At 48.4% G+C, this 25279-nt stretch overlaps 1 protein-coding gene across 2 annotated transcripts; it reads left to right on the plus strand.

Annotated features, from left to right (window-relative positions):
- Positions 1–847: 847 nt before the first annotated feature.
- On the plus strand, positions 848–23135 carry VGLL1 (vestigial like family member 1). Of its 2 annotated transcripts, none has more exons than XM_034649894.1 (5): positions 848–1145; positions 5660–5886; positions 15605–15972; positions 17938–17997; positions 21824–23135. In XM_034649894.1, exons 2-5 carry the CDS (start codon positions 5685–5687, stop codon positions 21908–21910), a joined length of 717 nt encoding a protein of 238 aa, XP_034505785.1. In that variant the 5' UTR covers positions 848–1145; positions 5660–5684; the 3' UTR covers positions 21911–23135. The 2 variants fall into 2 exon arrangements, with proteins under 2 accessions (XP_034505785.1, XP_002919969.2); XM_002919923.4 differs by having other exon boundaries at positions 15605–16024; positions 21824–23134.
- Positions 23136–25279: the final 2144 nt, after the last annotated feature.

The following is a 25279-nucleotide window of genomic DNA, read 5'->3' on the forward strand; positions in this document are numbered from 1 at the left end:
TTGTTGATGGGTTTCTCCAGACCCTGCAGTGGATTTCCTTTTCACTTTGAGCAAAAGTCAGAAGCCTCAGCAGGGCCGGTGAGGCCTGTCTCTCCTCCCTCCCTCCTCTTCGGCCATGCTGGCCTCCTTGCCCTTCTGTGAACAGACCCAGCGTGAGACCCCTTCTGCATTTGGTATTCCATACTCACATGGTTTGCTCAAATGTCACGTTATCAGAAAAGCCTTTCTCGGTGGTCCTGTATGTCCCCCTTCCCTGCTTCACTTTCCCGGTCAATTCCTCTCTGTTGTACTTACTACCATCTGCCCGATACATATACTGGGTACCTGTAACACGAACACCTGGTCTGTGTCATTCACTCTAGAACAGAGCTCCCAGAACAGTGCCTGGCACACAGCAGGTGTTTACTAAAAGTTTGTGAAATATTGTTGAAATGGAGAAACGAATGGAGCAAAGAATGGCTCCAGGGTCTGGGACCTGAATGACGGTGTTGCCGACGGGGGTCATCTTGAAGATTTTTCAAGGCGAGCGTCGGGACCCCCTGCTCCAAGCCTCCAGCTGTGGTCCCTGAGCTGCTTCATACTGTCGCGGGTTCGGAGACACACTCCTTTCCTCTGGGGCCCACGGAAGCCCGCGACACGTCCAGAATTCTAGGAGTCTGGGCTCCTCTTCTCTTCCCGCGGGGAGAGGGGGAGAAAGTCGCGATGAGCCAAACTCGCTTGCCCAGTTCCTGAGAGTGAAGGTGTCATCAGTCTAAGGCTAGCCCCATAACTGACGTTTCAGACATTACTGACTCTGTATGTGGTTTCCGGCAAACAACTGGCGGCCTACTTTAAGACACGATATCACTAAGTGCTTTTTTTTAATGCAAAAAGAAAGAAATAAAAAAAGAGCTACCTATTTTCCTCATTCCTGCAGGTGCCCAACCCGAATGACTTGTTGGAGCGCATTTTCTGCATTCTTAATAGATAGCCAGCAGGAAATGCCTCTTATAGCCGGGGCTGGAGGGGTAGAAAGTAGCGAGGGGAGGGTACAAAATCCCCAGCCCCAGCTTCCGCAAGCACTGAGCTGCTCCTAGGTGGGCCCAACGACTCAGCATCACCACACACCTTTGCTCAGCTGTCTCCATCCATGGTCAGGAATTAAGGTAGGAGAAGCTGGCGACTTCTGGGGGGCAGGGAGGGATGGAGATTCAACTGGGCAGGAATTGGGGCAGGGGGAGCGGTGAGCATCACGTGCTTTGCTCACCGCGATACAATCTGGTCCCTTTGGGGCTTTTGTTCCAAGTGATCCCTGTGACAACCTCTCTGACACCCCAGCCCACGCCCGAGGTGCTGGGTAGCATTCTGCAGCAGGGTGGGAACCGTGTCCTTGCAGGCAGACGGGTAGAATTGGAGCGCTAGGTGTCTTTATAGTTTGTGCGTTGGGGAAAGTTTGCAAGGTGCGGTGTACTTTCATAATTATGCTATTTTAACTGCACAGCTAGCAAAGCTTGACCTTAGGGTTTTGTCTGCAAGGGGCTTTTACCACAAGCCAGGGACTGGGACAGGATCTTCTGCTCCCAGAAAGTCCCTCCCCCTCCCCCTCACTGCTGTCCCCTCGGTTCCAGCTTTGCAGCACCCCTTCTCCTAAGCCAGACCCCAGCCAATTCACGCCTGCGTCAGGAGACCCCTCGCAGAGGGCTCAGTTGGAGATGGAACTGTCCACGTTTTTGCAGAGGGGGCAGTGAGATGGAGCTCTGCAAAGGCTATAGCCAATAACGGTTCTCAGAATTTCAGTATCCCCGAGATGCACATCTTCTCCACGGAGGTCTGAGTGCAGCCCGGAGAACTGCTTGAGAGCTCGATCCAGAGAAGTAAGCCATGATTCTCCTTTGGGAGGTGTGTCCGTGTGTTTGGGGAGAGGTCGCCCTTGTACCTTAATCAGGATCCCAGTTGCCTAAGGTCTGATCCTTCCGAGGTGATGGGGATGAGACAGTGCTTCTGACTTTCTCCCTCTCGAACCTTTCCTGGCTGTGGCCAGTAGCCTGTGGTCTCTGTGGTCCTTACCCGAGAAGACTAGGAGCAATCTCCATGGCCCTGATGTCCCAAAGGTCTGGCCGGCTGCTTTCCTTGTAACTTCAGGGGGACTCCTCTACGATAGATTTGCAAAACTGTGTCAAGCCTGAGCCTAGAGCAGTGGCCGCTGGCATCTCCAGGGGTAAAACTGTGAGTCTTCCAAAGGTGCTAAGCAGCCCTTGCAAGCAGAGGCTCTAAGGAGAGCCTGGAAGGAGGGAGCGGACAGATGCTCTGTCTGCGGTCCCTAAAGGAAACCAGATGGCCGGCTTATGGCCTGGCTCAAGCCTCCCTAGAGATCGGAAGTCCAGCCTTCACATTTGATAAATGGGGAAACTGGAGCTCATGGAGGGGTTCTGTGAGTCCCACCGGGTAGACAGCAAGGGATGGTGGGGAAAGGACAGACCTTGAAGCCGGAGAGCCCTGGGTTCAAATCCCAGCTCGGCTCCCACCTAGCTGTGTGGCATGGGCAGTTCATCTCACTTTCTGGGCCCCAATTTGCTCATCTATAAAGTGGGGCTAATACTACCTACGTTGAGAGTTGTAAAGACTAGAGAAAATATGCATAGAGCTTCTGGCACAGAGGCGGTATTTTGTAAACTGTAGCTTTAGGAAAAGGGCTGGCTCCAACATTTATCATTATTTTATAATTTGTAACACCTCCACATTCTTTTTTCTTTTTTGGCTGTGTCTGGGAAGTAGATTTGACATATGACTGTGTAAATTTCAGGGGTTACATGTTAGTTTGATAAATTTATGTATTGTAACATGATTGCCATTATAGTGATAATTAGCACCTCTATCACCTCGAATAATTATCCTTTCTTTTGAGTAGCTTGAATAACTTAGTCGTAGTCTCTTTGCAAGTTGGGGGATTGTACTGCTGTACTGTGCATTGGATCTCAAGGGCTTATTTACTGCTTGTGACATTGTACCCTGAACAACATCTGCCCAGTCCCCCCCACCCCCCAGCCCCCGGTAACCACCATTTTATTCTGTTTCTAGGAGTTGAACTTTTCAAAATTCCACGCGTAAGTGGTACTATAAAGTGCATTGACTCCACTGACGCCAGTCTTTCACAGTGCGGTTCTATACGTGTATTTTCTCTTCCTTCGGAATTTTTTGCGTTTCTTTTCTCTAGCTTACTTTATTGTAAGAATACAGCGTATAATACGTATTCACAGTGTGTGTTAATTGACTATTTATGTTGTTGGTAAGACTTCCTGTCAACAGTAGGCTGTTAGTAGTTAAGTAGTCGAGTTATATGCAGATTAACTCCAAGAAGCTGGATATAGGGCATGTGGTTTTGTTTCTTAAATCGAGAAATAACTTACCTTTAGTGACATGCACAGATCTTAAGAAGCATACAGTTTGATGAGTTCTGACGACGTTGCCAACACCGTGGGGAGTTCATCCCTCCCCTCCCCATCTCTGCCCCACTGCCAGCTACTGTTCTGATTTCTGTCCCCACAGTTTGTTTGTGCCTGTCCCATGTAAGTGGAATCCTATAATCTGTGGTCTTTTGTGTCTGGCTTTTTTTCCGCCCAACATGATGTTTCCGTGATTCACCCATGCTGTTGTGTAGATTGGTAGGTTGTTTCTTCTTATTGCTGAATGACAGTTCATTTTGTGACAGTGCCACAGCTCGTGTATTCATCCTCTCGATGATGGGCATTTGGCTCGTTTCCACTTTTTGGCTATTTTAAACAAAGCCGCTGTGAACCACACGGACGAGGCTTTGTGCGGACATACGTTTTCGTTTCTCTTGGTTGTACGTGCCTAGAAGTAGGATTGCTGGGCCATATAGTAAGCGTGTGTTTCCCTTGATAAGAAACTGCCCAACAGAGTGGCTGTTTGCATGGCTTTGGGAGTAAGGATGCAATGGATTCATTTTTCAGGTGGTGCCTGGTTCTGTTTGGCATGGCTGTCAACCGGGGGAAACAGTGATGTGCTTAATGGAAGGCTTCTGGAGACGGCAGAATGCAATGATGGCTGGGGCCAGGATGAGTCTGAAAGGAGACCTTTTTAGAAGGGCCCCCTGCTCGCTGCCAGATTCCTTCTTGACGTTTCTAGCAGGACCATGAAAGAATAGGCTGCAGAATTCATATTCTCCAACCTCTTATTTTTACCCAAGAGGAATCTGAATCCAGAGAGGCTATGTGCTCCCCCCAACATCACACAGCTGAGGAAAACCCCAGGTCCTCTGACTCTTAATTGGTCTGATTTCCTTGCATTGTGCTTTCTCTGCATGAAACGCAACTCAGGCATTCAGCCGTTGTTTACTGACCTACTTATGCTAGGTGCTAGGGATAAAGAAATGAATAAGAAGGCCCCCACCCTCAAGGACTAGAGAGGAACAGAGACTGTTAGACTCTAAACAGCTGCATTAGATTCCAAAGAATGAATAAAAGTGCCGTTAGCCAGTTAGCCAGAGCACGCCGCCAAGTCCGGTTGGGTGGCTAATGTTTAAGAAGCTTCTGGACAGGCTACTTCTCTAGTGAAGGAAGGCCGCACAGCATCTCTTGCGTGCCCACGGTGTGCCCGGTCCTGACTTTGGAGCTCGCGGTTAGGATGCTGTGATGGAGGCCAAGTTTAAGGCAACTCGGCCAACAGCAATTGCGCGCAGACTCCGTCTCAGGCTCTGTTCTAGGTGCGGAGGATACGGCGGTGAACAGGGTTGACAATCGGACAATCTTCCAGGAACTTTGCACCCATGTTGCCACATATATTAGTGTAGAGAACGTTGGGTTTTGAGATCTGTATTTGGTTCAGAATGTGTCTGTCTGGAGGCCTTAGGACTGGTGTCATTTGTAATTGGCCGTTCCTGGCGTGGGGTCGGGAGTGGGGGTAGGACACCATCGGAGGCGGATGGCCGGCAACAGCGGAGTGTGAGAATTTGATGTGTCTCATTCTCTCGCACACAAGGGGTCGAGATGGAGAGCGATGTTTGTTACGAAAAGTGAAATCGGGGACTAAGCACTAGATGGCTTAGTCGAGTTCTCCAGGGGTGCCCAGGCCTTTGTCCAGGGGCATCTACGTGCAGTTCTGGGTCAGTCTTGGCTCATTTGGTTTTGGAAGAGGAAGGCACTTCCCCAGAAGGCAAGTCACCCTTTTGTCCTCCATGGCCTTTTTTTTTTTTTTAAACTTCCTGCTGTTCTTCTCCATGGGTCGTCAGATGATAATTCTCCTGTGTGATTCTTTGTTTTTTAAAGATTTTATTTTTATTTATGTGTCAGAGAGACAGCCAGCAAGAGAGGGAACACAGCAGGGGGAGTGGGAGAGGAAGAAGCAGGCTCCCAGCGGAGGAGCCCGATGTGGGACTTGATCCCGGAACGCCGGGATCACGCCCTGAGCCGAAGGCACTTAACGACCGCGCTACCCAGGCGCCCCTCTCCTGTGTGATTCTTGAGGGCCCCTTCAGCACCTTGTAGAGCTCTGTCTTGTTCTCAGAACATCGATCAGACGAGGCTCCTGACCTGGTCCTCAGTGGCTCCCTGGAACGGCAGTGAGACCTGGTCCTGCTTGCCCCCAAAGCGCCTCTCATTCAAACTATAGCCAAGCCACCTGGAAAAGAGAACGCCAGTAACATTTTGTGTTCGATCCGCAGCTGTCCCCTGCCAGTGTTGCTCACCATGGAAGAGATGGGGAAGACTGGTGTCCAGCTGCCGAAACCTGTAAAGACTGAGTGGAATTCCCGGTGTGTCCTGTTCACCTATTTCCAGGGGGACATCGGCAGCGTAGTGGACGAACACTTCTCCAGAGCTCTGAGCAATGTCAAGAGCCCCCAGGCATGGAGCCCCTTGAACCAGAGCTCAGATGTGATCCTGCGGAATGGTGAGCATGTTGGGATGGGGGAGGCTGGAATTCTCGATCCAGGCGATCACGGAAAGAGCAGTTCTCCCATGCCCTGGATGCACTGGCATGTGTATGTACTTGCGGAAGTCAAGTCACACTGTAAGTGAGAAGCTGCACCCATTTCTCGGAAGTTTAGTGTGAAAATGAACACTGTAATCCAGCTAGTTCACCTATTTCATCATTTCCTTAATTCAGTGCTGGGTTCACTGCTTAGTACACTGTAAGAGCGCCATGACGGTTCACTATTACCAGCCTTTATTATTTATTTCTTTATTTTAAAGATTTTATTTATTTATTTGTCAGAGAGAGCAGGCGAGCACAAGCGGGGGGAGCGGCAGGCAGAGGGAGAAGCAGACTCCCAGGTGAGCCAGGAGCCCAATGCGGGACTCGAACCCAAGACCCTGTGGTCATGACCTGAGCCGAAGGCAGACGCTTCACCGACTGAGCCCCCCAGGCGTCCCAGCCTTTATTATTTATTATTATGATTATGACTACTGCTCCTACTACTGGCCTGACAGCGTGTCCTGTGAAGGTGCACCCAGCCTCCTTTCAGCTAATAGCCGATGATCCGGTGAGCAAGGGCAGGGCTCCAGAGAAGTCCACGAAGAGTCTCGCCGCACCTCTCTCCCCGCCCTTAACATCGGGCTGTCAATTGCACACACTGTTTGGTAATTTTTTAAAAATAAGCATTCCTGGGGGCACCTGGGTGGCACAGCGGTTAGGCGTCTGCCTTCGGCTCAGGGCGTGATCCCGGCGTTATGAGATCGAGCCCCACATCAGGCTCCTCTGCTATGAGCCTGCTTCTTCCTCTCCCACTCCCCCTGCTTGTGTTCCCTCTCTCACTGGCTGTCTCTATCTCTGTCAAATAAATAAATAAATAAAATCTTTAAAAAAAAAAATAAGCATTCCTGGGGCGCCTGGGTGGCTCAGGCGGTTTAGCGTCTGTCTCTTGGTTTGGGCTCAGGTCATGATCTCAGGGTCATGAGGTCAAGGGCCGAATCGGGCTCCATGCTCAGTGCAGAGTCTGCTTAAGACTCTCCCCCTCCCTCTGCCCGCCCGCTCCACTCGTGTGTGCTTTCTCTCTCTAAAATAAATAAATAGATAAATAAATAAATAAATAAGCATGCTTACATCTCCAAACAAGTATTTTAGGAAAGCTGTGTCAAAGAGTTCTCATCAGAATACCCAGGTTTGGGGAAAGGTATAAAAATGAAGCTTGCAGGGCTGTTACTAGGACTTTCGTGGACCCTAGCCACTTCTGACTCTATGGGCCTCTTCCTCAGTACAGCTATCAAAGAGGACATCTTGTGAGTGCACTGGTATAGAAACAGCTTTAATCCAGGATGGATTCATTTTTGTGTATTCATTATTTTGTTATATTGGTTTTTCTTTGAATTTAAAAGATGTTAAAACATTTTCATGGGCCCCTAAAAGTATCTGTGGGCCCCAGGCACTGTACCTGCGGTGCCTCATGGAGAAGTCACCCTCACCAGATGGATGGGAGTCCGTCCGCCATTTTGAAATGTGCAATAGACCAGGGTCTGGCTGATTTTAAGAACTCTCTGTTGTAGTTGCCCAGCACCCACGTTGAATGCCTGGCCCCCACTGGAGGATGTACATGCCTCCAAAGGGTTGTTCGCTTTGTGCAAAGATGCCTAGTGGGGGACATCTGCCTGTGGGGGAAGATCTCCCCTCTTTTCAGGAGCCTTTGTTCCGGCTTTGCTCTTTGGGCCTGGACGGGGAGTTGGTGTATATCTGATGTAGTCACCTTTGCAAAATTTACTTCTGTCCTAGAAGTCATCTTTCCAGTCAGGTGACGTGATTTTCGGAGACTCTTGTGAGTTAAGTAAACATGTGGAAGGGGGTGTGGTAGCAGTAGACAGAGGAAATGATGTAGGGTTTGCAGTTACAATGGGCACAATGGAGGGTGGGGTGGTGATGGCCAAGAGCGCGTTGAGTGCTTCAGAGCAGAGGCAGGAATGACTGACTGAGTCATTTGGGGAATTAACGTGTAGTAAGAGCTGATAAATGGAATAAGTGGGTTTCGGAGGATCTAATCGGCTCCTTGGAAGAGTCAAAACCCCAAGCTCTTCATGCATGGATTTCACATGCATGGACCTTGGCTATTTGGCTTTGATCGACTTCTGAACACGTTGGCTTGGATTCATTATAATCATTCCCTTGTAAGTGCCATTTACCTATAGTCCCTCACACCCTCTGTCCTGCTTGCCTGATAAAACCTAGCCTGAAATAAAACCAACTCTTGGCCTCTTGCCCCAGTTCATAGCAAGACTCAAAAATGGCACCCATGCACACTCTGTCCTCTTCCTCTCCTGCTCTTTGGAACTCACTCCATTTAGGCTTTCATCCTTATCGCTCCTTAACCACTCTCATCAATGTTAGCCAGTGACCTCCACTTGCCAAATCAATGGTCTTTCCCTATCTCCATCTTTTTTTGACCTGTCAGCAATATTGGCTGCAGTTAATTGCTCCCCCCTCTTAGAAATGCCTCCTTCCTTGGATCTCATAACATCACATACTCTTGGTTTTCCGCCTTCCTCCCAGGTTACTACTCCTCGGTCTCTTTTGCTGGATGTCCTCTTCTTTTCAGCTTCTAAATGTTTGGAGGCCCCAGTGTTCGGATCTCGGACAATTTGTCTATCTGCACTCACACCCTAAGGGATCTCTTCTGTCTCTTGGTCTTAAGTACCATCTATATCAATTCCAAATGCATTACCTCCATCCCAGACTGCATTTCAGTCCTGTCTATCCAGCTGCCTACTTGATCCCTTCACATGTCTACTAGGAATCACAAACAAACAATGAGTGTCAGGTTGAGCTCTAAATTTCCTTCTCGAGCTGCTCTGTCCACTGTCTCCCTGTCTCAATATATGGCAGCTGCATCCTTCCAGTTAACTGGAAGTCATGTTTAACTCCTCTCTTCATCCCCTACCCCATGCCCAGCCCTTTGAAAAATTCTGTCCGTTTTACCTTCAAAATATATCAAAGTTCTGACCACATCTCCCCACCTCTGCTGCTGTCATCTTGGTCCAGGAAACTGTCATCTCGCTCCTGGATTTTTGCAGTAGCTTCCTGACTGGTCTTCTTGCTTCCACCTTTGTTCCCCTTCTTTCTGTTCTCAAGATAGCTGTCAGAACAATACCACTAAATGGAAAGTCTCATCCTGTCTCTTCTGTTCAGAACCCTCCAGGAGCTTCTCGTCTCACTTGGAATCAAATCCAAAGTCTTGCACGGGGCCCCGTTTTCATTCTGATTTCATACCCTACCGCCCCCACCTCATGTAATCCAATCTAGCCTCCTACTATTTGTAGAACATGTCAAGTATGATCCTGCCTCAGGCCCTTTGCACCTCCCCACCCCTCTCCCAATGCTCTTTCCCCAGATAACTGCATGCATGATTTCCCCCTTTTCTCCATTCAGGTCTCTATCAGAATGTCCCCTCTCCAGCCAGGCCCTCTCCGCACAACCTCCTTTAAAAATAAAAACACTCCCCCACTGTCACCCTCTGTCTTCTTACACTATTTTATTTTATTTTTTTTAACATTTGTCACCACCGGGCATATTATATGTGTTTTCTTTCTTATCTCCTCTCATCCTCTAAACTCTGAATTCCGTGGCAGCAGGGACTCCGTTAATTGCTACTTCCCCAGTACCTAGCCCAAAGCCTGACACACGGAAGGTGCACAGTCAAATACTGCTTGGATGAATGAAATCGTGATTCAGATCACAGGGTACTGATGTCTGCCACGGATGGAGTCGCCAAAGAGAGTGTGGTGTATGGTTTTAGGACCAGCTCTACCATTTATTAACCATGTGATCTCAGGGCACATCACTCCCTCTGTCTGTGCCTCGGCTTCCTCCTCTCCAAAGCTGGGTATTATTCAACTATAGGAGGAGTCCGTGAGATCACGCGTGTCCGCTGGTGCGCAGTGACATGTAGGTATTTGTTATGTTTGTGTGGTGGGTGTGAAAGCTTGACGTATCGAGCGGCTAGGGTGGATATGGGGGCCCGCATTCAAAACACTAGGATCACAGAGCAGCAGGCCTCTTCTGGAAGACTGTGAGTTTTCTAGGGGCTTCTGCCATGTGGCAGCTGTATGGTTTCCTATGCCTTCTGACTTCATTCTATTCTGGGACACCTCTGTGCATGAAGGGAACTGGGACGTGGCCCTGTTTCTTGCTCAAGCCAACCTTCCCAGGCCAGACAGAGCGGCAGCCATCTTTTCCACTTACTTTCTTGGTTGCATTTACCCTGTGGGAATCTCACGGGTCCCTTGACTGTGAAGATGTCTTCCTCACAGAGTGTGGGGCAGGCGGGGCAAAAGTTGGTCCAGCTGACTGAGCAAAGGAAGGCCTGTCTTCCTCAAGGCCTCTCATCACAGTTAAGAATCAAGTTTCTCAGAGGCTCTGCTGCCTCACGGGAGGCCCCCGTGAAAGAAGGCCAGTCCCCCAGTGGTTCTCACAAGAGGTGTTATGTGAGAGCCCCGCAGCTTCGGAAATGGTGGGAAATCCATAAAGTGGCCTTTCATTACTGACCGTTAGCAGCCTCTCAGTGCCTGCAGGCCAGCTCCAGGCCGCCAAGCCCTGGCTAAACCATGCCCAACAGAACAGGCTCCCATTCACAGGCCCCCGTTACCGACTCGGCCACTTTCTAAGGGCGCTCTGTCAAGCCAAATATGCAAAGCCCAAACACAGAGGCCCATGTGGCTAGGAAATGCCATCGAATTTGCTGGCTGTTTTTCCCAAATACAAATTATTTTTTTATTTACTTATGTATATTTTATACTGGCTGGACTTTAGAAAAGAAAACACAGGCTGGAAGCATTTTTGAATGATCTTCCTTTTTAAAGGACATTGAGGATTTCAGAATAGGTAACCAGGGAAGCTTCAATAGTTGCCACTTCCGGGGGGCGGGGGACAGGGTCCGGATGCACATCCCACTCCATGGTCTTTCTCCCGCCCCGGGAAAGGGCTGCTGTGAGAAGGTGAGTGAGCACCCAGAGGTCTTCTGTAGCGAGACCCAAAAGATCATACCTCCTCTCTCCCCTCAACCATAATCCAGTGAGGGTGAGGGAGAAACACTGGGGTTTTTGTTTTGTTTTGTTTCGTTTTGTTTTTTGAGTGTGAATATCCATTTGAAATAGAGTCATGCTAGTTGTTCCTGGCTCTCATGAACACTGATAACTTTGTGTCTTTCTTTCCAGTGAGGGAGAGGAATCCACACCAACATAGAGTGAGCCCCCACTGGATGCGAGACCCCATGCTCCAGTGACTGTAGTCACTTCAGTCCTCAAAGGCCACTGAGATTTCAGAAGGTCAAAGATAGGCAAACTGAATATGGTGTCAGAAGACAGGAGAGCCGTTACCTCTAGGGAGGTGGGCTCCTGGGATGGCGGCCATGTTCTGTTCCTCGATCTGGGTGCTTGTTACCTAGCTCGTGAACATTCCCCCAGCGGCCCACGGGCGCATTTTCCTGCATGCCTGTTGTATGTCCCAAAGCCACTTTACAAGGGGTATTAATAGCCTCACTTCACGGAGGAGGAAGCGCAGCCCAGGTAGGGTTAAATGTTGAGATGGGTCATACAGCCAGTGAGGGCTAGAGATTGAAACCCAGGGCCATCGGACTCTTTACTAGTCCACTGCACTGCCTTTGTAGACACTTCTGACAGCCCCCAGTGAGAGGGCTAATGCCCAGGACTACCGCTAATGCTGCTGACAACGGCTAAGAATTCCGGAGCACATCCTGTGTGCCGGGCCCTTTGCTGGGGGCTCCCACGTGGATTAGCTCATTGAATCCTCACACCAGCTAGTGGTTAACTCTCACTGTGCCCATTATCCTGGGAAGGAAACTGAGGCTCAGAGAGCCAAATGACTTGTTCAAAGATTCCACCGCCAATAAGGGGTGGCTCTTCGAGACCAGGCCAGTTTGACTCCGATCCTGAGCTCTTAGACACTTGCAAATCCTGCATTTCATCTTCCTTTTCATCTGGGCAAGTCTCTGGATAATCAGCAAAAGACTGGTACCCTGGGGAGGTGACGGTAAAGGAAGGAGTGGGACTGAGCAGGCAACCCTAGCGCCTTGGAACCAGGACCGTGTCCTGTAAGCTGTCCTTCTGTCCCCGGTGTTGTTTCAACCTCGGCTAATACAAACAATATCCTCTTTGTTTCTGGGGTGAATGAATAAGAGGCCAGTGCCACTAGCCAAGAAGGCCGAGAAGGGAGAGTCGGCGCGCACAGATCGGACAGGCCGAAGGTTGGACTGTCATGGTGCAAGATGTGAGTGTGTTCGGAGGGTGCTTGGTTTTAACTTCGTCATAAAGCAGGATTTATAGTAAAGGCAGAGACAGAGAGAGGGGAGGCGGACGAGAAGCAAGGATGGGTGGAAGGAAAGCCACCATTATGCATTGGTCTTTTACAATTGCGACCCTGATTCAATGAGTCAAGTGGCTTCCTCAGTTTTTACTTAAAAAAAATAACTTTTTTAAATCACGAAAGTACTGTTATTTTTTGAAAATTAGAAAACGAAGATAAGCATTCAGGACATAAGCACATGTGTATCTATGCACACATGCTAAGTTTTATACCATAACATCATTTTGTACTTAAGTCGTATATGTGTGTGTGTGTGTGTGTGTGTGTGTGTGTGTGTGTGTGTGTATCCCAGGACCCCAAGATCATGACCTGAGCCAAAGGCAGCCACCTAACTGAGCCCCCCAGGTGCCCCTGCAATATCATTTTAATGGCTCCAGAGTATCCTTTTCTTAGATGCACCAAATATGTTACACTTTTGGACATCAGGTTGTTGCCAATTTTTCACTGTATTATAAATATCTTTTTGAAAACCCTCGTAGCTACGTTTTTGCACATATCATTGATTATATCCCTCAGTTGGTATAAGGGGAATGACTGGATCAAAGGGTGTGGACAAATAGCCCCAGAAATGTAATGCCACCAGCCACCATCCAGCCCCAGGCGTGTGGGAGCACCCAGTTCACTGCATTCTCTGCAGTCCCGGGGAGGCAGAGCTGCTAAGGGCATGAGGTTTGCAATCAGCCAGCCAGAGCGTTTGCCAACTGTGTGGCCTTAGGCGAGTTACCTGAGCCACTCCAAGTCTTTATTTTGTCATCTGGGTCACCGTGAGGATCACGTGAGCTCACGCGGGCAGAGTGCTAAGCGAAGCGCCTGGCCCCTAATAAGCGCTCAGGAAACAAAACTTGTGGATTTGCGATCGCTCCTACCCGCGTCTGGCGTATCAAATCCTGGAAATGGACATGCGCTGAGCAATGGCTTCTGAAAATTCTCTCCTACAAGTACTGTCTACACCATCTGCCCTCCATACCTGCCCTCGAGTGCTACTGCTGCTGCGGGCTCTTGCGCTCAGCCCCGGGCTCTCCCCTTCCCCAGCACCGTCTGAGGCTAGGATGGGACTAAGAGGCACAGTCTAGATGCTCAGAGTTGGGGTACATGGGATGGAAGCCTTCTGTATCCCTACTGAAAGGAAGATCCAGACAGCCCCAAGAGTCCCAGAACCAAAACGTTCCTGGACTGGTCTCCATTCATTCATGTAGTTTGGGGTTTGATAAAGCAGCAGTTTTCCCTGGGGCTCCCTCTCTCTCATCTCTAGAGGTAACTAAGAGGCGGGGACCTTGGGTAAAAAAGTGTCACCAGGGCCACTTCTAACAGCGGCAGCAGCCACCTCGAGCCAGTCAGGGCTGTGGCTTAGAATGCCTTCACGGTTGACAGGGTAGGTGAGTGTGGTTGCAGCAAAGAGTGCCCCCCCCCAAAAAAATTCAGGGTCTCCACTCCACGGGGCACCAACATCCAAATCTGCTCTGGAAAGATGGCTTTCCCCAGGTCCCCCAGGATCCACTATGGGGTTGCTGTGCATTTGGGATTTGGGACACTGCCTCCCCCCATGCTGCCATCCAAACTGTGCTCTGGTGCAGTCAGTGACCAGATGGACCTTGGACATTTTGATTGGAAAATTCTGGAAGGCCTAAAAAAAATAGAAAAGAAAAGAAAATTCTGGAAGGGAAGCGTTTAAAGGAAATACTCAAAAGCCACTGGGGCCCTGCCTTGTCTATTTAAAGCGTTCAGTCTCTTGGTCATATGTATGAAATCTGTAAGGCCAGTTCAGATGGCAACTGCCCACTTGTCGGGCTACACATTGTTTCTAACTTGTGCTCAGGACATGTAGCATACTTATTCAACGTGAAGCACGCCTCGTGATTATACTAAGTCAGCTTAAGCACTCTCTTTGTGCTACACAGTGCCCTGAATGACTACCGGTCTGCAGATATCAATTTTCAAAAAGTAGCATTCATTCCCAAGAACAAATCTTAGTATGTTTCCTTGCCCTTGGTTTCATTAAAAGAGGCCAACCGTCGCCCCCCGCGCATTGAGAGCAATGTGAAATGTTGGGTAGAATATTTGTGCCACATAGGTTAGGACTTCTTTTGCTCTTATGTGCATTACATGGAAAGCTACGATGGGAGGGCGAGCGGAGGGAGGGAGGGAGGGAGGGAGGAAAGGGGGGTGGGCGGGGGCTCCGGTGTCGCTGTGCAGACCACTCAAGACGCTTTTATCTTGTACAAAATCCAGGCAAGTGGAACATTCGGGAGAGCTGGGAGAGGCACACATGGACTTGGGGGGGGGAGGGGACCAGACAGTCTCTCCAGCCCTCCAATCTTCCTTTGTCTCCACGCCCACGCCCCCCTTCATTATCTTGGATAGATGAGAGGCTCTAGGCTTTAAGCACCATCTGCCGGAGCTCTCTCCCTCCTCCCCTCTCGCCTGAGTGGGTGTTGCGAATGGGGAAAACATCCATCCATGTCATGAGCTGCCCTAGACTTTTCGAACACTCAGATTCAGCTGCTACCCTAGGCACAGTTAGAATAGCATCTATGAGACCAAAGGAGACCCCATCCCCCCTAGCTAGTCCACAAGAACTTTGTGAGAAGAAACTGAGTCACTGCTTGACCTGGAGCACGTTTTTTTGCTTTTGCAGAACGAGGTCCAAGCAATCACTTCCCTACCCATCACTTCTTGCTGCAGCTCAGATCCCTGTTTGACTGATCTGCTTTGCTAACTTGGTCCGGTCTTAGCATCCCCATGCCCCCGATCCCTCTAGAAAATGGGGTTTCTACCCCTAGACTTGGTATGAGTGACTTGGACGCAGGCAAGCATTAAGACCTTTATAAAGCCTGTGGAAGTGTCCTTCTATCTGATGTATTCAAACCGCGAGCTATGAAATCAAGCCAACCAGCAATGACCAAACACACATCACCTTTAATCAAGCAATTATACTTCTAGAAAAGTTTCCTGGGGGGGCTCATTGGACATGGGTGCAAAGATGTATAAACAAAGAGGGATATTTGTGATATTTTAATGATGCAAAAGCAGCCTTAAAAACCCTATGTGATGTGAAAACCACGTGGACCTGAATAGAAACAAATCCTAGAAAGAAGTATACCTAAAGGTAGACAATGGTGATCTCTGGATGTTGTAGTCTGAGTGGGGTTTGTTTTTTGGGGTTTTGGTGGGTTTTTTTTTTTTTTTACTTTTTCTACATTTTCTTCACATTAAAAAACAGTCTGTAGTCACCCGAAACAATTAAGCTATTTCCATTTTGAAAACAATAAACACCTAACGTGTCTTGTGAATCTTTCCTTCCCAGATACTGACATGCCTCCAAATCAGTGGCGTTTCTCTTCTCCGTGGACCAAGCCAGAGCCAGAAGCATCTTTTGCATATGGTGCCACCAACTGCGACTTGCACGGGCCCAGTCTCCTGACTCCGGATCAGTACCCAGTGTCCCTGGCGGGGAGCCCCTCCGTTGAGTCTGACGAGCTGTGGCACTACCCCTCCCTAGGCAGCCCCAGCTCCTCAGAGCTTGGCTACCCTCAGGCCTACTCCAGTGGGCACATGGTTCCAGAGCCCCAGCCTGATGAGAAGTACGAGCCCTTCCTAAGTGTCCTCCAACAAGACCGACACCTAGTCCATCCTCCGGAATCTGCAGTGTGGGAGGATTGCAGCTCTGCCCAGGTAGCCAGAAGCGTGGGATTGCTCTGCGACTTGTCCTCCAGCTCAGCGCACGGTAGGGAAATGCCTCTAGATACGTGGAGGACGGCCTCTGATGGGTTGTAGTGGACAGGGAGTTGGCAGTGAGATGGGGTGCTAAGGCTAATTGCTCCCTCTTCAGACACGGGGCTTCCGAGGGATGGAATGTTCTGCTTCGATATTCCGTAGATCTTCACTAAGCTTCATCAACATTCACAGATTAATGAGTCAGGGTTACAGAGATAGGCTGCCAGATGGACTTGGCCCCAGATATTCACCCCAGTCTGTTGACTTGGACTTATTCTAGAAAAAATGATTTAGGCTGCTGCCTAAAATCTCAGGGTCCCGCGTTCACCTCACCATCAGCCACCAGATAATCCGCTTGTAAAACAGAACTCTCTGCCATACCTACACGCTCTAACTCTGTCTTCTAAACAGGTTGGCAACTTGCAGTGATGCCAGGTTCCTGGGCAGAAACAAGGGCAATCTATACCAACCATCTGCTCCAGACATTAAAATTCAAAGCCACCGTAGAGGCGGTCGCATTGCTGCCTGGAGACTGCCACAGCGCCTGGCTGTCTTTGGCTCACGTCTGCACCCTGGACCCCTCCTGCTCAGTCTCCCTTGGGTGCCTGTGTCCTGGCCACCACTTCTCCCTCCTGAACGAAAACCCCCTTAAGGCTCATTCACTTCTTCATTCACTCATTCACCCAACAAATATTTAATGAGTGCCTACTAGATGCCAAATGCCTACCAAAACACAAGACTCCCTTCTTCGTGAAAGGCTGGGGGAGAATTGGCCTGAGGTCGACTTTCACCCACAGAACAACCCCGAATTTGCCTTTCATATGAAACATTGGTAATAGTCTATATTTTACGGTTTCATGGGGCCACGTCCACATCCTCTGGCGTTCTGTATACTCGGGATGAATTTTCTTTCACAGCCCCCTAGTCCGTACGTGTCTGTAGTTCTAGTGTTCCACGCCTGAAAGAAATTGCTAGAAGTTGCCTTTACTCGGAACTAAATATACAGTACACAAAGGGCTTGTTCAGTGCAGCCTACCGAAGTCAGGCACTGTGTTCCAGCCTAATGTTAAAAACAAATTTCCCATTAAAATACCACTCAGTCATTTCCAGAGTTTGATTAGGAATGTACTTCAAGAGTAAATCATAAAAGTGTCATGCTTGGGAAACCCATGAAAATTCCCACCCCTGTACTCTTTTTCAAAAATCTGTTCCTCCTGGATTCAAAGGAAAAATTAGGCCAACTGTGTTTGCATATATGCTTGTGCATACACACAGCAGAGCCCTGTTTCAACAGTTGGTTAGAACGCAGATGGCTCCAATCCTCACCTCCCAAACATAACAACTGTACGGTTCAAGCCCAATTCAGCAAATATTTAGTGAACATCTACTATACGCCAGGCTCATCGTGGCAAAATTATGATGCAGGCGTGATCCTATTTCTGAAACTTCTAGACAGTTCTCAAATGTTCATCACCAAGGCTGACTACTGCGAACTTTGAGCTCTCCTACTAACATTGACGTCAGTTGTATTAATTGGCCCGATGGTCTAGGATTCTGTTGGGGAAGACAGGAACACTGCCTGTAAGATGAGAACAAGCCCCCAAGGTACCTTAAAAACAGAAACTTCCCTGTTTTTGTAACATCTGATAAGAGAAAATATGCCCAGCGTCTATCAACGGAGGGGGAGGGGGCACCTGGGTCGTGGCTCAGTCAGTGAAGCGTCTGCCTTGGGCTCAGGTCATGATCCCAGGGTCCTGCGATCGAGCCCCGCGTCCAGCTCTGCGCTCTGTAGGGAGCCTGCTTCTGCCCCTCCCCCTGCTCATGCTCTCTCAAATGAATAAATAAATAATCTTTAAAAATAAAGCGAGGGGCAGGCCATTTGGAGCCCCCGGAGATTTCTAATCCTGTGTTCTTCCTTTCTAGATAAGAAAATATATTTCCCCCCAGATGGTGGACCTGCCATTGCCAACCTTGCAAGTGAAAGTAAGTATCTGGTTGTGCCTTTCATACTTTGTCGCTAGAGCCTGAGAACAAAACTGGAGGAGAAGCTCATGGTGTGAAACCCAGGCTCTTCCGCTGATAAGACCCTGATTTCTCTTACTTGGTATTTTCATAGATGGAATTTGTTTCATCTTCATCTCAAAGAACCCATGCGCTTGGTGCCTTGTAAAATGTCTTGACCATTTTCTTTCTTTCTTCTTCTTCTTTTTTTTTTCCATTTTCTTATGTTGCTCTCCGAGCCGCTCAATTGAGTTCTTTTACCTGAGCTACATTTAACCCAGATGACTCAGCGAAATGAACAAATTCATGAAGATTAGTTTGCTCGTCCCAGATGTTTCGTTTTCAGCCTAGGACTCTCTGACCCAGGAAAATGCCACTTGAGGCTAATGACCAGGACTCTGGGCTCCATGCTCAATTTGAAAGTGGTGTCAGGAGAAACTTACAATTGGGAGCAATCTGGGTGGATCTTTATGGCCTGGGTTCTAATCTGGGCTCATGACTTACGAGCTTCAGACACATGGGCACATTTCTTAACCCCTCTGTTCCTCAGTTGGCTCATTTGTAAAATGAGGATTAAGATAGTGTACCCCCCCACAGAGTGTCTATGAGGATTAAATGACATAGCATATGTAAATGCTTAGGACCTACATTCCAATGTAAATTAGCCGCAGTCAGCCATTAAAAGTAAGCTACCAAACACACAGAGTAAGACTGGCACACGCTAAGCCATCAGAAAGTGACTGTTGCTCCGGGCTGTGGGTGTAAGGAAGGCAAGAGCTGCCACCGTGGCCCCGATCTCAAATGCTTTACAGGCTAGTGTCGAGTCGGCGGCCGTAGGGCGGCGGTAGACCTCATTAGACTGTTAGCTCCATGAGGGCCAAGACTTCGAGGGGCGTATACCCACATCCCAGCATCTGCAACAGAGCGCTGCACAGAGGGGAAGACGTATTTGTTGAATGGATGAATGAGTGAGTGCTGGAAACAGTAGAGAGCGTTGAAGACGGAAATAGTAAAAATACATCACCGATCCAGTACAGATTGTTTTGTTCGAAGCCCTTGTGTAAGACAGACCAACGGACAAGCCAGAACCACCCTTGGTGATTAATTGGCCGTGCCCAAGTGAGGAAAGGGATTTAGGGCTGGTTCAAGAGCTTTAGTGTGGCTGAGTCAGGTTTCACGTCAGCCTGCCCAAGAGGCTGAGTTCTGCTAGCCTACTAATGAATGACAGTCAGGATTATAAAGTCTCCTCTAAGTACTTGTTAATAGTTTGTAGGTTTCTTAATGTTAAGCCTTAGAATTACTGGAAGCTTGATGCTTTAAATTGTTCCTAGGCCAAAAATAACAGCAACAACATGTACGGGGTTGGGGGGGGACTGTGAGCCAAATCCCACACGCGCCGTCCTGCTCCGTGCCCACAGTGACCTTGTGAATGGGGCACGTGCATATCTTAGGTGCCTGATACAACAGGTCTTCGGTGAATAGGGATTGAACGGATGCATAAATATTCTCATTTCATAGATGAGGAGATAGAGTCTCAAGCAGGTGGCAGGAGTAGTCCTCTCTTTGCTCTCAGTCTTAAAGCCGTCCTCAACCATAAATGACAATACACATAAATCCTGAAAAACAATTCCAAGTTAAATCAAGTGTACCACAGTGAGAGTTGGCAACGGGTAAGATCGTTTCACTGCATATGGGTTCACTATCTGTGGCCAAGACACTGTCCTAAAATAAGGCGGGGGCGTGGGATGCTTGGAAAGCAGGCACAGGAACAATATCACCTTGGGCAAAGGGCAAGTGGATGGACTTTCTGAGCGGAGAGTGGTTGAGAGGAGATGGGGAGTGGGACCCTGGCTATGCCAACAGTCCCAAGTCAGCTCTCCTGCCACTGTGGCTCTGGGCACAGGGAGGCAGCAGGGCCTGGGGACTGGGAAGGGGTCCACTTCCGGGAACCCTAGCAAAGCCCCTGCTCTTCAGCACGTCACCAGGCTCCCAGTGTCGGCTGATGGTAAGGACCACGGGGGAGCGTGGGAAATGCACAGATTCCGCGTCCTCACTTCCTGTGGGTTCTGCACGGAACTCCATTGCCTCTAGATGTTCGATTCTTTGTATATTTTATATGAACCTGATTTCAAAGTGAACTGGATGAGCCTTTCAGTAGGAATTTCAGTAGTTCTGAAAGATTCCGTGTGTGAGGCCCCAGGTAAGGATTGGTCAAAGGAAGGAAGGTTGAGTCTCCTCCCGCCCCTCCCGTATGGGTCCAGTCCCCTCCTGCTAGCCGAGGCAGATTACTTAACCTCCCTACACCTCCCTCCGCAACTTTTCCTCTCCCCCCATCCGTCACGCTCACCCACCAAAGCCTCCATCCCAGACGAACCTCACTGTCTCCCTTCTGTGCATCACCCTAACCAAACAGCGCTCAGGAAAGTCACCCCACCCGGCTGTTTCTACTTGCGACTCCTGACCTCAGACTTCAGCTGGGCACTCAGGAAGCTGATGACTCCTATACTCGCCCACTTTTCAACCCCCAAATTCACACTCTCAGCTGATGTTCTAGCCCCAGGGTTGATGGAGAAAGCAGAGTTCATCTGATTAGTGCCCTTGACTCCCCACAAACAAACGTACAAATTGACTTGCACCTGTGTCCTTATTCTCCCTTTAAGATTTTATTTATTTGACAGAGAGAGAGAGAGAGAGAGAGAGAGCAAGGGGAGGAGCAGAGGGCAAGGGACAAGCGGACTCCATGCTGAGGGCGGAGCCCGATGGGGGCTCCAGCCCACCACCCTGAGGGTATTTGCAAGTGAGTGGCTGTAACACGGGAGCCTGGTCTCTGAGCTGCACAAAGAAGGAAAGAAAAGGGGGCCGCTGAGGGGAGATGGGTAGTGGAGGTTGATGAACCGGAAGATTAGTTTATGGAAACATGTAGCGCTAAGACTACTTACGCCAATGACATGGGAGGTGGTGGGTGGAGAGTAGATGTTTGAAATGGAAATGGCAAGGGTGCCCCCTGTGTAGGCGACGACCGAGTCTAGTGTCTGGCCATGGGAATGGCTGGCTGAGGTAGAAGGAAGCAAAAGGTCATTAGAGATGAGAATGATAAGATTCACGGAAGTGAATCAAAATAAGAACCAGCAGCTACCTACAAGGCAGGTACTATTTTATCCTCATTCACAGGATCGGAAAATTGAGGTTTAGGGAGGTTAAGTAATTTGCCCAAAGTCAAGGTGAGTGAATGCCAGAGTCCCTTTTCTCTGACTTCCAAGTCCTTGGTCTTCCCTACAATGCCAATTCTACTCTGCTATGTATAAAGACAGTGCCTTTAAAGAAAAAAAAATATATATATATAAGATTTTATTTGAGAGAGAGAGAGAGCGCGAGAGGGTGTATGTGTTGGTGGGGAGGGGCAGAGGCAGAGGGAGAGAGAGAATCTCAAGCAGACTCCCCATGAGCACCGGGCTCGCTCTCACAACCCTGAGATTGTGACCTGAGTTGAAACCAAGCATCGGGTGCTTAGCCGACTGAGCCACCCAGGTGCCCCAAACACACTGCCTCTTTAACAAAATAGTAGCTAACATTTACTGAGCATATATGCACCAGACACTGTTCGTAGGGCTTTCTGTGTGTTTAATTCACTTGCATTCACTCACCTTTCTAGAACCTTGGGAGGTAGGTTGCATTAGCGGCCTCGTTTAACTGATGAGAATGTGGAGCTCAGATAGGCTAGGTAACTCGTCCTCGGTTGCACAATGAGGCAGCGGGGGAGTCAGGATTCAAACAGCTTCTTCCTCATTATGCTTATCCTGTTTTTCAGAAAACCAGTCTCCAGAACGAAGAAATATGTTCTTTTATTGAACCTCAGTCCGAAGAAGAGAATTCCTTTTTCCAAGCCTGCTTGTGATTTTCTACTGTGAACCTAGAGGGTCTAGAGACCGCACCGTCCTTTTCCTCTTTCTGTCACCTGTTTCCCCTTAAAATTCAACGCTTCTCTTGCTTGGCATTTATGCGCTGCGGCAGGCGTTTTCAGACTTCAGTGACTCCCCAGCGCATGATATGGTTAAAAGAGCAGTTCAGGGATGGGAACCATAGAGGACTCCCCCCCTGCCTGCTTCTCCTACCTTCCCTGCACCTACTGCCCTCCTACTTAGAAATCAGTCCCCTTACCCTCTACCAGCAGGGTCTTTCAAACCAAGACTGACCACGTGGTGTCCTATGGGGTTGTCCCACTTTGCTAATTGAATGGAGGAGATAGCAGGAAGGGCCCAAAGCTTTTTAACCTTAACCCAGACTATGGCCACCTGCCCTCCTGCCTCTACCAAAGGCAAAATGAAAATGGGGTGGGCAAGACCCATTGAAGAAGTTGAGGCTGGGTATTCCCTGCATCTTCAGAGTCTGGAAGGAAGCTGAGAAAGTTTGGGAAGGCACTCATGAATGAGGTCCTTTCGCTTGGGATTTCTGATTCCTCAATTCTTAAAAAAAGTGATTCCCAATGGAGTTGCTGAGAAATCTGAGAACTAACTTATTGGAAATTAGTTAGCAGACTGCCCCATTCTGGGCTGGGCCTAGACTAAGTTCTGTGCCAAGAGCATTTCTTAGTTGCGGATCCATGAGTTTCTTTCTGCCCTCACTTTGAGGGCAGGACTCTGGCATCTGACCTCCCACGGGTGTTCATCTGGACCTTGGTGACAACTTCTAGCCGAACACAGGGGCCCACCTGGCTTCCACAAACAAGGAAGCCTTCCCTTTAGCTCTTTCACCGTTAGTGACATCTGGGAACCATTAGATCGTTTCAGCACAGAGCCGTTGGGGCCACCCATGTGGATAGCCACAGCATCTTAGACAAATTGGAGGGGAAAGACAAGGCTTCATCTAAGACATGGCAGCAGGACCTCCCTACAGATTGTTCCAGATCAAAATGACACATTTCTTCAAACTCCTTCATGTCTCTAATCTAGTAGACCGCCTTGTGGCCAGTGTGAGCTTGGCACTTAGACTGTGACAACCCCAGAAGCCCCTGCTGTCAATGTTCGCCATCCATGCAGCACCCCTCCCCCCTGCTTGCTCCTGTGTCATAGCTCGGAGGGTGGATAATAAAACTACTCTTTTGGGTTATGCTATTCTTGGTTCCAAATTCTTTCACATCCATGATCTCATGCCAACTTCCCAGCAACCCTGAGACTGGCATTACCTCCATGTAATACATGTGGGTACTGAGGCTTGGTGTTGGTAAGTGACCCGCCCAAGGTCTCCCCACCATACTACTTATCAAGGGTTAACATCAGCGTGGATTTTCCATCTTTTTCTTCCCACCTGCTGTGTAAAAAAAGACCACAGCTCTTGTATCAGTGAATCCATGACCTTGGCAGTTTAATACAGTAACTGTTTTGAGACTACAGCTTTTCCAGTGTGTCACATATGTTTCCTAGATTTAGTGAGAGAAGAGATACTTGGTTAATACAGTTTCTCTCTGAGTTACCTTCAAAAGCCATGTTCTTTTTTAGGTGATGGTTGGGGAAATTCAGGGTGGATGCTCAGTCTAGCACTTTGCTGCATAATCACACAAGTGTGTGTTTCTCTCGACTCACTCTAGAAAGATTAATCTGTGCTCAAAGATAGTGTGTACCATCAGGATAGAACTCTTAATATGCTATTTAGGGAAAAAGAAGAAATGATTCCAAGAAGGCTGGCATCTTCTGCAGGCTGATAAAATCTGATCACATTTCCTTGCAGATTCCGAAGCTCTCTCTTGAGTAAAGCTGAAAGCCATAATCCATGTTCCCACTGTAATAAAGAGGGAAGACCAGGCCTCCTTCTGACATACACCAGTAAATCCCCACCCAGATCAACTCCTACTTAATCCTAGAGTTAGACTTCTGGCTTTCTATACCCGTCCTTTGTTTCCTTTCCCACCTCACTTCCAAAAGCTACCTCAAAAAGCACTTCTTTGACTCACTTTTGGCAATTTACTCTCGGAATTAAAAATTCACACACAAAGGTGGGGTGGCTGGCCCTGTGTGTTGTCTATGGCTTCATCTCCACTCCCAGTTGATAATCTTGTGAGATGCTAGTTTGTAGAATTAGCAGATGGATCAAGGTTTGAACCTGGGAAGTCGGGGCCCAATAGGGCTAGAGTCCACAAACCTCGTTTACATCTTTCTCTCTAAATTTGGGAAATGGGCGAGTGACCTGATTGACTCACCAGCTGCTGCCCCTCCCCCCCAAAACACAAGCCCATTCCTGAATTTGACAGTTGGGAAGAATGGTAATTGCTTCAAATGGGAAACTCCCATACTTGAATGATGCCTGTACCAAAAAAGCAAGAAAAAGGTGACAACTTACTTTTTCTAGAAGCAAAGACCATCTTAAGAATTCCAAGTAAGAAGGGTGCCTGGCTGCCTCAGATGGAAGAGTCTGTGACTCTTGATCTTGGGGTTGTGAGTTGGAGCCCCATGTCAGTGCAGAGATCACTTAAACCCCCCCCACTAAAACCTTAAAAGAAAAAAAAAAAAAAGAACTCCAAGTAAGAATGTTGTTTGCAGATCTGACTGAGCTGGTGTTGGAAGCACGTTCCCATTCCAAGAATCAGCATCATGGGTAGTACTGGAAATAAAGTTATCCTTCCACAAATGAATGCTAACTAGAATATAACCTTTCTCTCTCTCTCATAAACACGATTTCTGCCCTTTCCATGATGGTTTTCCTAGCTTGATATAATGAATTGAAAATAATTTAATAAAACATTTGTATCTTCCACATGTGCAATTAATAATGCAATGGCCCATCTCAACGCCTTTACCTTGTGTAAGATTTTAAAACCATTTGTCGCTATGAATTTTTGCAGATTAGTGGGGATGAACTGGGCTTTCGCATTTTTATAAGGCTTACAGTTTTATCGCTATTTTTTAATAAATTTAATTAAGATTAAGTTAAGCCTCAAAGATCTTCTCAAAGAGCAGTCTGGTTATTTTTTTTTCTTTTAATGATTATGCTTTGACGCAAGTTGAGTCTATTTATAGCAATGACGGTTACTTTTTTGGTGAAAACACGGTGACCCTCCACTAATCTTTCCAAATGAGCAGACTTTTTTTTTTAAAGATTTTATTTATTTATTTGAGAGAGAGAGAGAGAGAGGGAGAGCACATGAGCAGGGGGAGGGGCAGAGGGAGAAGCTCAGCAGGGAGCCTGACACGGGGCTTGATCCCAGGATCCTGAGATCATCACCTGAGCTGAAGTCAGACTCTTAAAAAGACTGAGGCACCCAGGCGCCCCT

Source organism: Ailuropoda melanoleuca, chromosome X (assembly GCF_002007445.2).
Source record: "Ailuropoda melanoleuca isolate Jingjing chromosome X, ASM200744v2, whole genome shotgun sequence".
In the NCBI taxonomy this organism is placed as follows: Eukaryota; Metazoa; Chordata; class Mammalia; order Carnivora; family Ursidae; genus Ailuropoda; species Ailuropoda melanoleuca.

What these genes read in the sequence shown, in the direction of transcription:
- VGLL1 (XM_002919923.4), top strand. Translation starts at nt 5,685, where the DNA reads ATGGAAGAGATGGGGAAGACTGGTGTCCAGCTGCCGAAACCTGTAAAG. An exon ending in GTCCTCCAGCTCAGCGCACG is followed by an intron (nt 16,025 to 17,937) that starts GTAGGGAAATGC and finishes CTTCCTTTCTAG; the next exon opens with ATAAGAAAATATATTTCCCC. An exon ending in TGCCAACCTTGCAAGTGAAA is followed by an intron (nt 17,998 to 21,823) that starts GTAAGTATCTGG and finishes CCTGTTTTTCAG; the next exon opens with AAAACCAGTCTCCAGAACGA.